The 13,692-nt window shown below is 60.4% G+C and overlaps 1 protein-coding gene across 2 annotated transcripts in view; it reads right to left on the bottom strand.

Moving 5' to 3' along the window:
* Positions 1–4,917: 4,917 nt before the first annotated feature.
* NLRP1 (NLR family pyrin domain containing 1) overlaps positions 4,918–13,692 on the bottom strand; it is a 32,472-nt gene continuing 23,697 nt past the window's right edge. For both annotated transcript variants that reach the window (XM_029927973.1, XM_029927975.1), the window contains 7 exons: positions 13,088–13,250; positions 11,715–11,938; positions 9,829–10,091; positions 9,285–9,410; positions 8,231–8,372; positions 6,159–6,203; positions 4,918–5,839 (listed from right to left, as the gene is read on the bottom strand). In XM_029927973.1, the coding sequence (XP_029783833.1) occupies positions 5,517–5,839; positions 6,159–6,203; positions 8,231–8,372; positions 9,285–9,410; positions 9,829–10,091; positions 11,715–11,938; positions 13,088–13,250 (1,286 nt within the window). In that variant the 3' untranslated portion in view covers positions 4,918–5,516. The remainder of the gene's footprint in view (positions 5,840–6,158; positions 6,204–8,230; positions 8,373–9,284; positions 9,411–9,828; positions 10,092–11,714; positions 11,939–13,087; positions 13,251–13,692) is intronic.

Below are 13,692 nucleotides of genomic sequence, written 5' to 3'. Positions count from 1 at the left end.
GATAGATTGTGGGCTTGAGTTTTAACCTCTTTAAAATGAGTCAGAACTAGGTCTAGGGGACTGGAAGTAGATTGTCCCATGGCGCTAGTCCAAACAAAATAAACCAACACAAAAAACAAAATTAAGCCACAGAACCCAGGAACTAGTCCTTCTGGCCAGGGGAGGAGAAAGCCAGAGTGAGATAATGGTCCTTGCGTGCTTTCCAAAGAAAAATATGTAGGGTAAAGATCCCAAACTCCCATGAGAAAAACAGATGGGGGGGACTTCAACCCCTTTCCTAAATATAGACAAATAGACGCACAGCAAGTAGAGTCACAGAGAAGTATACACAAGAGCCTCCAACAAGAACGAAACCCTACTGCTGCCGCCAGCAGGATTCCTAACAGATAGACACGGGGACCCAGTCTTTTTCCGTCGCCTGTGTGATCGATTCCAACTTACTCCAGAGAATGTCACCACTCGTATCTCCATGAATGTGAACAGGTAACGACCCTTGCCCGTGGAATTCAGACGTTTTGCCTCCCTCCTGAGGCGGACTTACACAAACAAAGCACACAGAGAAACATACACACAATGGGGTCACACTGCTGCCACCAGTGAACCCCCCCAGAAGTACCACACCATAAACAGATGCACAGACAGACAGACACAAGTTGGCTCTGTGGCTAAGCCAAGGGCACCCAGCTTTCCCTTGTGCCGCTAGTGTATGACCTGTTCCAGAAAGCCACTGGAATCCTGACAAGAGGAGACGTACCCCAGTCTCCCCCTGTACCTAAAGGGGTCACACTGCTGCCACCAGTGAAACCCCCCTACAGGCAAACAGGCTCTCCGGCCTCCCAGTGGGGTCCCAGTCCCCACTTGTTCAACTTACTATAGGTGAACTGGCTCTCTGGCCTCCCGGTGGGGTCCCAGACCCCACTTGCCCAACCTACTATAGGGGAACTGGCTCTTTGGCCTCCCGCTGGGGTCCTAGACCCCACTCACCTATTCCAGACAGGTGAACCAGCTCTCCAGCCTCCCGGTGGGATCCTGGACCCCACTCACCCAATTCAGGTGGGTCCCGAGACGTCTCTTGGAACCCACGGCCTCGAGCTTTCATGGTGGTCCACCTGGCTCCTTTGAGGCCCCACAAACCAAACTGATCAGTCAGACAACAGATGGTCCCAAAGTACCCAGATGGTCTGAAGACCCAGACAGACAGATGCACACAGAAGGACAAGAAATGAGTGCACTCAGCAGCTGGCGATTAGGCCCAACGTGTCGGGGTCCCAGGAGCTCTGGGGTGAGGGGGGGATTTCCCGGCCAGTGCACCATATGTTATGCCCAAGTTTCCAATATTGTTCCAAAAGAAACCAGAGACTACCAGGGAGACCAAGTCACCCATGCAAACACAAAGGGCTTTATTTCGGGCTTAAGCTCGGGCTCACAGACTTCACCAACCCACTGGCCACGTGGAGAGAGCCCTGAACATGGCGGAGTAGGGGCTTTCTTAGGAAGGGGGCGTTACAAGAAATGACGACACAGGTACAGCATCCATTCCCTACCCCCCTATCAATACTGGCAGTATTGGGAGCCAATCACAACATTTAGGGTATCGACCAATCACAGAGTGGGCCCAGGACCCTTACTTAGGGCGTGACTAAGACCCTCACGTAGGGCTGGCCGTGACTAGCCTACATCTTTAGGCCCTCCCCTAGAAAGGTCAAAGGTGTCAGCCGGCCTCTCCTGATTGGGTGCCACAGGAGTTGTCCCTCCTTCCCTGGGCAATGTGCGCCCTTTCATTGGCCAATGATACTGAGAAGCCAGCACCTTCCCGTTTAAGTACAGGGGAAGGCTGAATCTTATCTGCATCCTTACAGGGGGAGGGCGTGTGATGGCCCGGTGGCCAGGGAGGCCTCGCTGGTGTCTTCAAACTCACTGTGAACTCGCACCCCCTCGGCTGGCCCAGCCTCCGGGTGGGTGGGGACTGCAGGGACCGGAAGGGTGGGGGAAGTGGACACGGATGCACGCAGCACCTTGTGGTTCGAGTTTGGGGGTCTGCCCTGCCCCGTCACCCCGTGATTCGGGGAATGGCCATATTCCACATCTCAGTGTTGCCCTCTGTTGTCAGTTCCCCAGGAGGAAGGGACCGGCGGTGGCTGTCTCCCCAGGGCGGTTCCCCTAACTTTATCTGGGGGCTGGCGTTGCACCTCATTTCCTGTGCTTAAATGCTTTGCGATTTGGGGCGATGTCCCTGCATCACCCAGTGAGGTGGTCTGTGTGGAGCAGGGATAGGGGAGGGGAGCCCGGGGTAACATCACCCCTGCCCTGTGGGGCCTGAGCTGGTGGGCGTGGGGGGGCAGGTCCCTCTCGGCCCAGAGTCCCTGCACCCCTTTCTGCTTTCGCCCCACCCGCAAGGCAGTGGGTGGGTTCGAGGTCTCCCAGGGAGGAGCCAGGCCCGGGGGTGACCTTCCCTGGATGGCCCGAAGGAGTGGGAGTCGGCGCCCTGACCTGGCCCGGGTGGAACCCTGTGGTGCTGCATCGCCCCCCAGGGGCGACACCTGAATGCACAGCAAGTCGCAGGTCGAAGTGAGTGGCAGCTGGCTGTCGGGGTGACCCCCCCCACACCCAGGGGCTGGAGCCGGCCTTAGGCTTTGCTGCAGCCACTGGGCAGTGAGACCCTCGGCAGGAGAGGCTGTCCCGGCCTGGCTGTGTCGGAGACGGTGTGGGACCCTCGGCAGCAGACATCCCGGGAGTGGGCCCTCTGCACGGAGTGGAGGTCCCGGCTGGACTGCACAGAAGGGCCGCCCTCGGGGGCAGCGGTGCAGGCTGGTCCCCCCAAGCGGAGACGCCTGGATTCAACCCGCAGAGAAGAGGTGGAGGGGAAGAGGACCCATCATGGGGAGGGGGAAATCGGGATGGGTGGAAAGAGAGAGGACGGGGTCAACTCCTACAACTTTATAAAGGGTATGGTCGCTTGAGAATTCATTCCTTGTGTCAATCAGCAAACACTGGGAGAACGTGTGCCCTACTGATGGGGTAGAGGTGAGGTCATGCTCTGACGGGCTGATCTGGGTCCCAGATGAGCAGGGGTTGATGGAACCACATGTTGCTACAGGAGCGGAATGTACTGGGGAGGGGGAGGGGGAGGGGGAGGGGGAGAGAGGAGGGTCCTGGGCGGGTCCCAGGCATGGACTTCCTGCCTTATTCCAAAAGGGATCGATACCACCATGGCTTTTTGTCTTTACTTCTTTTTGTTTGTTTGTTTTGGATTCTTGGTTGCAAATAACAGGAAAACCAGCTTCAGCAAATGAGGGGGCGAGAAGGAAGCAGCAGACTGTCTCCCGGACCCCAAAGGCCCAGACGGGCCCTGGCTGGGAGCCAGGGCGTCACAGAGTCTCCGGCCTCAGTCCTGCTCCTCTCTCCTCTCTGCTCCATCTGCTCTCCTACCTGTCTTTCTTGCTTACCCCACGACCGGCTCCTGCCCGCCTCTCCCCTGTGCAGCCTGCTGGGGCCGGGGGCACCAACGTGGCTGCTCCAGCTAGGATGTGCCCCGTGAGTTCTTCCCCACGGCAGACAGGACAGTTCTGAAGAAGGAGGGAGGGCTGGGCAGGCTGTCCGGCAGGGCCCCGTCCCCACACAGGCCTGCTCCTGCTGGCCCCGGTGAAGGGTCCTCCGAAAAGCAGGTGTCCCAAGATCCTGCCCCCGAGGGGTGCATGGGTCCGGACCCCAAACAAACAAACAAACAGAAAAAGATCTCAGGCCCACAAAGAGGGATGGAAGCCTCGTTTGGGGCAGCTGAAATCTGTCTGATAGTAAGAAATAATGAACTGGGGGCCACCTGGGTGGCTCAGTTCAGTCCATTAAGCATCTAACTCTTGGTTGTGGCTCAGGTCATGATCTCGTAGTTCGTGAGCTCAAGCCCCGTGTTGGGCTCTGTGCTGACAGCTCAGAGCCTGGAGCTGCTTCAGATTCTGTCTCCCGCTCTCGGCCCCCTGCTTGCGCTGTGTCTCTCTCTCAAAAACAAAATAAATACAAATTAAAAAAAGTATGTCCCCCCTCCCCCACAAAAGAAAACTTTTGGTGCAGGCAGCTGTCCCAGACTCCGCTCAGACCCGGAAGACTGCCTGGCGACCTCCTTTGCTCTTGGAAGCGGATAGTCCGAGTCTTGGGCTCAGCGTCCAGACCATGGCACACCTTCTGCACAGGCTTATCCCTCGGGGACCAGGAAGCAGCCTCAGGCACCTGGGTCTTAGGAAGAGAACATCCTTCTCCAAAGTGTGGGTGCCCAGCCAGCTTCCCGGCACAAGGCAACTCCAGGCACTGGGTGGAAAAGTCCATGGGCAGGTGACACAGGGCCCCTGCCACTCAGCTCCTTCCTGTCTCCACGTTTGTGCCTCAACCCTGTCAGCTTCGCGTCCAGGGTCGTTGTGGGAGGCTGAGGTACCCCGACCGCTCTCCCACACATAACCTCACTTACCCTTCTTTCCACCCCTCAGACACAGGAGTGACCAAGACGTCTCCCCAAGGCTGTGCGCTAGAGGGTGACACACTAGAGGGGTGACCGGTGTTGGGGTTACAGCCAGCTTGTGCTTCTGCGTCCTGGGCAGGGACCGTTAATGTTGATTTATCTTGAGAGAGACAGTGTGAGTGGGGGAGGGGCAGAGGGCGAGGCAGAGAGAACCCCAAGCAGGTTCCGTGCTGTCAGCACAGAGCCCAACAGGGGGCTCGATCCCACGAACTGCGAGATCATGACCTGAGCGGAAGTTGAGAGCCAGATGCTCAACCAACTGAGCCCCCCAGGTGCCCCGGGTTCAATTCTCAGCTTATCGACTCAGGGGGGCCTCGGGGTGGCCGTTAGCGTCGGGCTTGTTAACGCAGGCACCCTGGTTTCACACGGCTGGTGTGGCGGCCCGGAGGAGACCGAAGAGACACGTCTGGGAGAATTCCTTTACTGTTTGCCTATTAAGGAAGCCTCACCTCATGCCCACCGTGTGCCAGGCGCTGTGCGAGGCACAGGGGATCAAGTGCTCCGAGGGAGCACGGGGCAGCCGGTCAGGTGCGAGGGCGGGGAGCCCGTGTGGCAGGCGGGCGTGGCCGTGCTGGGCTCCGGACTCTGTGTCCCCCGTGGCGCCCTCCCTCACCCCTCCCGCCTCCGGTGGCTCATGTGGATTTCAGAAAGCGCGAAGCACAGTTTGGCCTAATAGCAAAACCAGGCTCAGCAAGGACATGTGAGAACTAAGTCTCTTTCTGCTCCTGTTCCCAAGCCGTTCAAAACCCCCAGGGTGTCCACTCCCACTGTCTGTCTCCAGCCAGAGGTGGCCAGTCCCATGTCCCCCACCCCACCCCGGGGCGTCCGGGTGGCCCAGGGAGGTGCTGTGGCCACCATGCAGGGCTCTTGCGTTAGGCTTCCAAGAGGTCCGCACAAGTGCACGTGGGCATTCCCTGAGATGCTCGGTCCCAGCGGGACGGCTGGCCTGGGAGGGCCGAGCGAGGCTGTCTGGGCGCCCCGGTGGCAGTCCCGGGCGCGGAACGCCTCAGGCCGAGGAGGTGGGGGGAGGGGACCGGCGCTCACGGTGGCGGCCGCCCCCCCACTTCTCCCAGAGCTCCATGATGAGGTGAGGGTGGGCCTCCTTCAGGGCGCGGTACACCTGGTCCTTGCAGGCCCAGTCCCAGGACCTGCTGAAGCTCAAGAGCGTCCGCATCTGGTCCGGCCTGGTGGCTGCGGCCCGCACCTGCTCATACTGCTCCTCGCTCAGCAGCTGCCCGTGCAGCCGGTCCAGCACCGTGTCCACCGACGTCACTCGCGCCACCAGCTGCTCCCGGTGCCAGTCCAGGAAGTGCAGCGAGGCCCGGGCCCCTGGGGGTGAAGCCGCCCGGCTCCCTTCACTCCCTCGCTCGGCACCCCGGGCCCCTTCTCCCCCTGCGAAGGTCTCTGACCACCACGGGGCCCCTCGGCCTCCCCTCTGTCAGCATCCAGCCAGCATCCGGGGTGGGGGTGGCACTCATCATGGGGGCATCCGAGGTGGTGCAGCAGGGGAGGCCCCCTCCCCCTCCCTGGGGGAGGCCCCAGGAGTAAGGGGATGACGAGGGGCACCCTCCCCCTCCAGGGCCTGATCCCCACAGGGGACTCCGCCACGGAGTCCCTTCCTCTCGGACCTCGGACAGCTGTTACTGACCTGTGAGGGCGGGAGTCAGCAGGGGCGCCGCAGGCCGTAGGTCCCCTGGAGGGAAGCAGAGGTGAGGAAGCATCAGCGACGGTGCCTCGAAACCGCCACCCGCTTCTGATGTCCTTTATAGGTGAGTCTGGTCAGACTCTGAAGTGAGGCTGCGGGGGCCTCAGAGATGGGCGCGTCCCTTCCCCATGCACACGGGGACACGAGGCCAGGACCACGGTCAGAGAGAGGGAGAAGCATGGTCTGATCCAGTCCCTTCCTCACGAGCTTGAAGGGTTTGCGGCACCCTTGCCCTAAGCAGGAGCCCCCATCCTGGCCCTTGGGTGTGGCCCCCGTGCACACAGACCAAAGCTGTTTGTCCTGAACTTGGATGTCAGCATCGAGAATCAAGACTGGAGACTCGAGAACAGGAAACTCCGAGCAGCAGTGGGGGAGAGACCGGCGAGAGCCAGCGGAGCGGCCCAGTTACGTGCACACGGCTGGGGGGGGGGGGCGTCTGTCCACGGGGCTCCTGCGGCAAGGCTGAGGGCTGGGGCAGACCCCCAGGCCAGTGTGGCCACCTCCGTGGGGCGGGCATGGGTGGGGAGAGGCAGGCAGGAAGGATCTCGCATCCTCCATGCCCGGGGGCCCCATCCCCACTCAGCTGCAGACAGGAGCCCCGGCGAGGGCGGCCACCGTGTTGGCAAAGGATTTAAAAACGAAAACATAAGGGGCATCTGAGCAGCTCAGTTGGTTAAACGTCCACCTTTGGGTCGGGTCATGATCTCACGGTTTGTGGGTTCAAGCCCTGCGTGGGGCTCTGGCCTGACAGCTCAGAGCCTGGAGCCTGCTTCCGATCCTGTGTCTCCCTCTCTCACTGCCCCCCACCCCCGCTTGTGTTCTCTCTCTCTCTCTCTCTCAAAAATAAATAAACATTAAAAAAACCCCAAAATGTAAGAGGAATCTGGGAGACGTTGTAGGCTTTTAACTTGCAAAGGAGGGAGTTTTCGGGAAGCGCAGCCTGCGGGCCTCTGAAGGAGACGGACTTCTGCCCGCTCTGAGGGCCGGAATGAAGACCACGCGAGGGAAGAGGTCGGCTTGACGCGAGGAAGGAGAATGACGCCCTACTACGTGTGAAGGGCTGAACGGGGCCTGTCCGCGCCGGCGGGCATCACGGGGCTCGCGTCTCAGAGGAGCCCGGGACTGCGCGAGGCCGCGACGGTCCCCAGGCCTCCCGGTGCAGCGGCCCCGGGGCTGCCTGTCCCCCACCTGTGGCCGCACCTGCGCGGAGGCCTGTCCGGGGCGCCCGGGAGGCGGAGCCCCCGTATTTCTGGGGCTGACGGGGGCTGGACGTGTCTAGCGGGACCGTTTGTGGGGGTGTCAGTGTGGGGTGCCCTGTGATGTCCCATCGATTCCAGGCTGTCTACCTTGAAAACGCCGGGTTGCGAATCTGATATCGCCAGCACGGGCCTGATCCACGCAACCATGAGTCATCCACACCCATGCCTCCACGAGAGCCTTTCCCAGACTCGAGGCCCTGTGGACGCCAGGTCCCCTCACCCACGGGGCTGGCAGTCCGAGTCACCGGAGTCCGAATTCTGGTCCAATGCCAGACACCTCACAACCAGAAAATCCCACCTAACTTCTCTGGCCCGTGTCTTCATGGCACATTGTGATGATACAGTCGCACACTCGTACACACGCACGCTCGTGCTCACACACGCACATGCACGCGCCCCCACACGTCCACACCCCCCTGCACGTCCACACACATGCACACTTGTGCTCACACATGCACACAGTGCACATGCAAACACACAAACGCACACACACCCACGTGCACACTCATCCACACGTGCACACACATGCACATGAAAACACACAGGCAAACACACATGCATCCACACACACACATGCACGCGCACCCACACACGTGCATACTCACACATGCACACGCAAACGCACCTGGGCCCACATACGTGCACACGCGCGCACACACACATGCACGTACACATGCACACGCGCGAGCGCACACACGCACACCCTAGCGTGCACCTCCTCCCTCCTGCCTCTGAGCCCCCCGGCCTCCACCCTACCTGGTTTCAGCAAGGCCTCCCACACCACAGTCCCGTTTTTTTTGTCTCTCATTTGCAGCCTGATCCCCGAGCCCAGGTGGCTGACGTAGAACTCGGAGAAGAGCTGGGGTTCCCCGGGGCTTCGGTAGCACAGCTCTAGCTCCTGAGGAAAGAAGGAGCCGTCTAGCAAGCTCAGCCTGCAGGTGTGGCCTCTCCCCTCCCCGGCCCAGCTCACCCCTACAGGATGCTCTGAGGGCGCCCAGATTCACTGCCACCTTCACACATGCTGCTCTTTTCCTCCCCTCCCCAAAGCCTGGCGTGAGCGCCAGGCGCCCTGTGCCTGCGTCAGGGACTGACCCTCGCAGGTGGGGCTCACACGTCCCCAACCAGAGCCTCCCCTCTGTCGCCCCCACCCTGATGCCAGCCCCTCCCCTCTCCAGCTTCAAGCCTGTCTTCTCAATGGGTCCTGCACACGGCCCCCTTTCAGACCCGCACAGCCAGCTCCGGGCCCCACCCCACTTTCCTGACTCTATAAATGGCCCCTGCACCCACAGAACTCAGGTCCTACAGGCCAGAGTCACCTGTCATCCTCAACCCCTTCCTCTCCTGCACGCGCCAGGTCCATGGGCTTCACTTCCAGAAGGGCCTTGAATCCGCACACTTCTCTCCCCCCCCCCCCCCCGCCCCACCCAGGAGCCTCTACCTTCTGGTCCGACCCATCTTCCCTGGACCCCCAATCTGGCCTGCTTGGGCTTTCTTCACAGCCCTTCCCGGTTCTTGGTCCCTGTTTATGATTTACGCAGGTCTCATCCTCTCTGGATGTCCTCAGGCCAAGGGCAGGGATTTGTCTGTCTTGTTACTGGGCTGTCCCCACTCCTGGGTGCCCCCTGTCAGATGCCAGCTTCACCCCATCCTCAGCGAGCCCCTCCCACCAGCTAAACTCCTTCCTGCAGATCTTGAAGCACAACCACTCCCCCACCCCCTCAGGCCTGCCTCCCATCTACCCAATCCGACTCCTTCCGAGGTGCGCCCGCCCAGGGGCTCCGGGCATGACCTCTGACCCCGGACCCCTCACCCTGGGGATGATTTCTAGCTTCTCGGAACTGGACACGGTGTAGCGGGAGCCCATGTAGAGCGAGGCCAGCGGGGGCGGCTTGCGTATCTGCACGAACTGGAACTCGGTCTCTTCCTTGTCTATGGCCTGCGGGGCACAGGGAGCGTGGTCGGGGGACACGGTGTCTGGCGTGTGGCTGGGAGGTCCCGACCCACGGAACGTGGTCAGAACCGAGTGAGGTGGAGGTCCTGCATCCCCTTCCCTCTGGGCCCACTACACGGACCTTCCCTCTGCTGTGCAGGGTGGGAGCTGGGGCCTGCCCGGGGCAGACGTGAGAGGGGACGGGAGGCGGTTCTGGGCACGGAGCCCTGCCATCTCAGGACGCTCAGCAGAAGGCCACATGAGATGAGTCCCAGGGGGCCGCGCCAGCCACAGCCAGCCCACGGCCGAGCTCAGCGGCACAGGGGCCCTGCGTGCCCCACCCGGACCCCGGCTGGACCGTCTGGGGGCCCTCTGGTTTGCCCACAGCCCTCCCGGGCCCAGGCCTCCCGGCTCCGAGGGCCACCTTCCGGATGGAGCCGTCGCTGGGAATCAGGTAGAGGTGGAAGGCGACCTCGTCCGGGCAGGGGTGGTGGTACAGCAGCACGGAGCAGGTGACGGGCATGAGGCCCAGGGCAGCCTGCAGGGCCCTGAGCAGGACTCCGATGGGGGAGAAGCTGGGGTTCTCCAGGACCACGTGGGCCGGCTCCACCTGCGCCGGCTTCTCCAGGAGCATCCCCTCCTCCTTAAAGTGGGCCACTTGGAACAGGGAGCGGTCCACACGGTCCCCTGTCAAAGGACGGATTCAGAGACGGGATTTAGTGCCCTCATGGGGTCAGGCTGGGCTGGGGCAGCAGGGGCCGTGGGGGCCCAAGACGGGGGCTCGTGGCCGGCATGGGGAGGGCCAGCTCCAGGGCGGGGGCAAAGACCCCCAGAGCCACGCCCACAGAAGCCTCAGTGCCTGGCCCTGGATTGTGCTGGCATGGATGCTGTGATGGTGAGGGCTGGTGACAGAGGCCAGCAGGCGTGACTCCAGGCAGGGGAGAAGGGCCAAGGTCCCCCTCTGTGACGGTGGGTGTGCCGGCTCTTTCACTGCCCTGCAGACGCCAGGTCAGAGCCAACAGCGCGTCTTCCTCAGCCTTTACCCATGTCACCACGTCTCTACGGCCCCGGAGCCATCTTGCACGTCCCCTGCTCATGCCTCTCTCGGGAAACTTCCCCTAGTGACCTTGTCTGTCCGGCCAGGTGCCCCTGGACCCTCGGTCCTGGCCCCCACGCTCTCCTCCTGCGGCTTCAAAGGTTGACCGCACCCTCGGGGCGGTCGGTGCCTTGCCTTTCGCTCTTCCTTCCATCTTTTTCTTGCTACTAGTTTGTAAATTATTTTTCTTACATATGTTTTCTGATTGATGATCCCAATATGTTAATGTGCATGCTTAAAGTCTAAAGTCAGTTGATACCTTTATGTAAATGTATTTAAATACTGGGGGACGGCACTGGAAACAAACACATTAGGCATCGTCCAGCCCCGCGTCGGGCTCTGTGCTGACAGCTCGGAGCCTGGAGCTGCTTCAGATTCTGTGTCCCCCTCTCTCTGACCCTCCCCTGCTCGCTCGTGCTCTCTGTCTCTCAAAAATAAATTTAAAAAATTTGTAAATATTTTCTGAAATTTAGTTTGTTTCCAAGGTTGATTTACCCTTTTTAATGGTTTCTTGCTTCTTTCTCATATTTGAAATGCTCTTCCCATGAGCACGTGGAAGATACTTACTTGCTGTTCTGTTGCTCATCATTCCAATCTCTGAAATCTTTGTGGGACTTTTTCTGGTGCCTGCAGTTTTCACTGCTTCTCACTTACGGTGCCTAGTTTGCTACATGTGAGATTTTTGGTTCTGAGCTTCTATGTCTTGGAAAGCTATCTGTGGGAAGTCTCTGGAAGTGAGAGAGGTTGGAGAAGATGCATTACACCTTATAACTACCTGTCTTCCTGGAAGTGCTGTGTTCTTGCTCTGGCTCCTGGGGCAGGAGTAAGGCTCCCTCTGGGGCGAGTCCCTGGGAGCCCCACCGCCCCCAACAGACCACTCCACCCCCCTTCGCAAACAGCCCTGCCTTCGAAAACCTCAGCTGGGTCTGTGGTGTGTCTCCCGCTGGGACATGAGTGATGTGATCTGGGTAAAGCGCACTTAGTAGACGCCAGTTAACACTGTTGTCAAGGAGACCACTGTCTATTTAGGGAAACTTTCAGGCAAGAAGAACTATGAGGCCAGGGGACAAAAATGCTTCAAAAAAGAAATGCCCAGAGCACTGCGCTCCACCTGTGACCCTCTCAGTCCCTCTGAGGACGCCACACGCTCCTCCCCCGGGACACTGCCCCCCATCACTACCGTCACCTCCCCTGCACGCCTCCCTCCTGCTTACCTTGCAGATCCACGAAGTGTGGGAGGGACACGGCTGCCACGGCCCCCGGCTCGGCCTTGATGTCAAACAGAGGTCCTGCCACCACCCAGCTGTGCTGGGGCGCCGTCCTGGGCAGGTGCTGGTTCCAGGCACAGAATTCAATGTCGATGGTGGCCGGCCCTCTCACCACAAAACGGAGGCCTGTGTTGGGCCATTGGTAGGAGCCAGCCGCGGGCAGGTGAACCCTGGACGGAGCCAGGAGAGACAGACACAGAATTACTCTAGACAAACTCACAGAGCCCCTGCCGGACGCGCAGCCCCTGCGGGGCCACGTGGATCCAGCAGAGTGGTCACAAATCCAGACGCCGCAGCCTGAGGACTTGGGTTCGAGCCCTGGCACCTTTGCTCTCAGACTGTGGGTCCCTGAGCACGTCACAGACCCTCCCAGCCCCCGCGTTCCCACCTGCAAAGGGGGGTGATAAGAGCACCCATCTCAGAGTTTCGAGTACTTAGTGACCTGGTACACGCAGACAGTCTAACACACGCCTGGGGGCTGGCTAGCCGTTTCCAGACGGTGATGGGGGTGACGAACCAGTAAAATGTTCTTTAACGTTTTATTACTGAGAGACAGAGAGAGAGACAGAGCATGAGCAGGGGAGGGGCAGAGAGAGGGGAGACAGAATCTGAAGCAGGATCCAGGCTCTGAGCTGTCAGCACAGAGCCCGATGCGGGGCTCGAACACACGAACTGTGAGATCATGACCTGAGCCGAAGTTGGATGCTTAACTGACTGAGCCACCCAGGCGTCCCTAAAGTGTTCTTGCTTTTAAAAGGCCTACTTGCCAGGGGGCCTGCGTGGTTCAGTCGGTTAGGCATCTGACTCTTGGTTTCAGCTCAAGTCATGATCTCACAATTTGTGAGTTCAAGCCCCACATCTGGCTCTGTGCTGACCATGTGGAGCCTGCTTGGGATTCTCTCTCTCTCTCTCTCTCTCTCTCTCTCTGCTCCTCCCCTGCTTGTGCTCTCTCTCTCAAAATAAATAAACTAAAAAATTAAATTACATCACAAAATATTTGAGAGTGAAATCACCCAGTCTCTTAGATTTAAAGTGCTGTCACAACAGAAGGCAGGGAAACTGACTAAATCTGGCATCATGGCTGCTGAGGCTGGGTGATGGGCACGTGGAAGGTCCTTGGACTCTGGTTTTGCATATGGTCGAACGTTTTTATAATAAAACTCCCTTTTCCATGATGAAAGCACTGGCTCGGTCTCTCTGCCATGTCCTTGCCCGCTGGCTTGGAGGGGAAGGGGCTCCCTGAGCAGCAGGCACACTGCCGGCTGGCAGTGGGGACGGTGACGACGGAGGGACAGCAGAGCCCCCACTGGCCCCCTCACCGGTACAGGCTTCTCTCTTTGTCGACCACGGTGGTGGCCACAGGCCCCAGGGGGCCCCAGAAGTCATCCTCGGTCCCCAGAGGCGCCGCGTGCAGGTCATCCAGAAGGGCAGGAGAAGGCAGACACAAGGGTCCCACCTGGGCTTTTTGATGGGGGCTTCCCTCTGGGACAGGCAGGACAGTGGTCAGCCTAGGGTCTCCTGTCTGGCCGCCCCCAGCCCCACGCAGGGCCCATCCCCAAGGCTGGGGTGCCAGGACCGTGCCGGGGTGGGGCGGGGGGAGGGGTGTCTGAGGCGTTGATCTTTGCTCCTGATGCTGCCTGTCTACTGCCCTGCCCACCCAGCCCTGCCCACACAGCCCAGCCCCTGCCCTCTCACCCAGCCCAGCCCAGCCCCTGCTACCCAGTCCAGCCCCTGCCCAGTCCTAGTCGCTGCTCAGCCCCTGCTCCTGTCCTGCCCAGCCCCTGCCCAGCCCAGCCCCTGTCCAGCACCAGCCCCTGCCCAGCCCCAGCCCCTGCCCAGCCCCTGCCCAGCCCAGCCCCTGTCCAGCCCCAGCCCCTGCCCAGCCCCAGCCCCTGCCCAGCCCCTGCCCAGCCCAGCCCCTGCC

The sequence above is a fragment of the Suricata suricatta genome, chromosome 17, assembly GCF_006229205.1.
Source record: "Suricata suricatta isolate VVHF042 chromosome 17, meerkat_22Aug2017_6uvM2_HiC, whole genome shotgun sequence".
NCBI lineage: Eukaryota > Metazoa > Chordata > Mammalia > Carnivora > Herpestidae > Suricata > Suricata suricatta.
The sequence above is the reverse complement of the archived record's forward strand: the minus strand, read 5'-3'. Positions and strand labels throughout refer to the sequence as shown.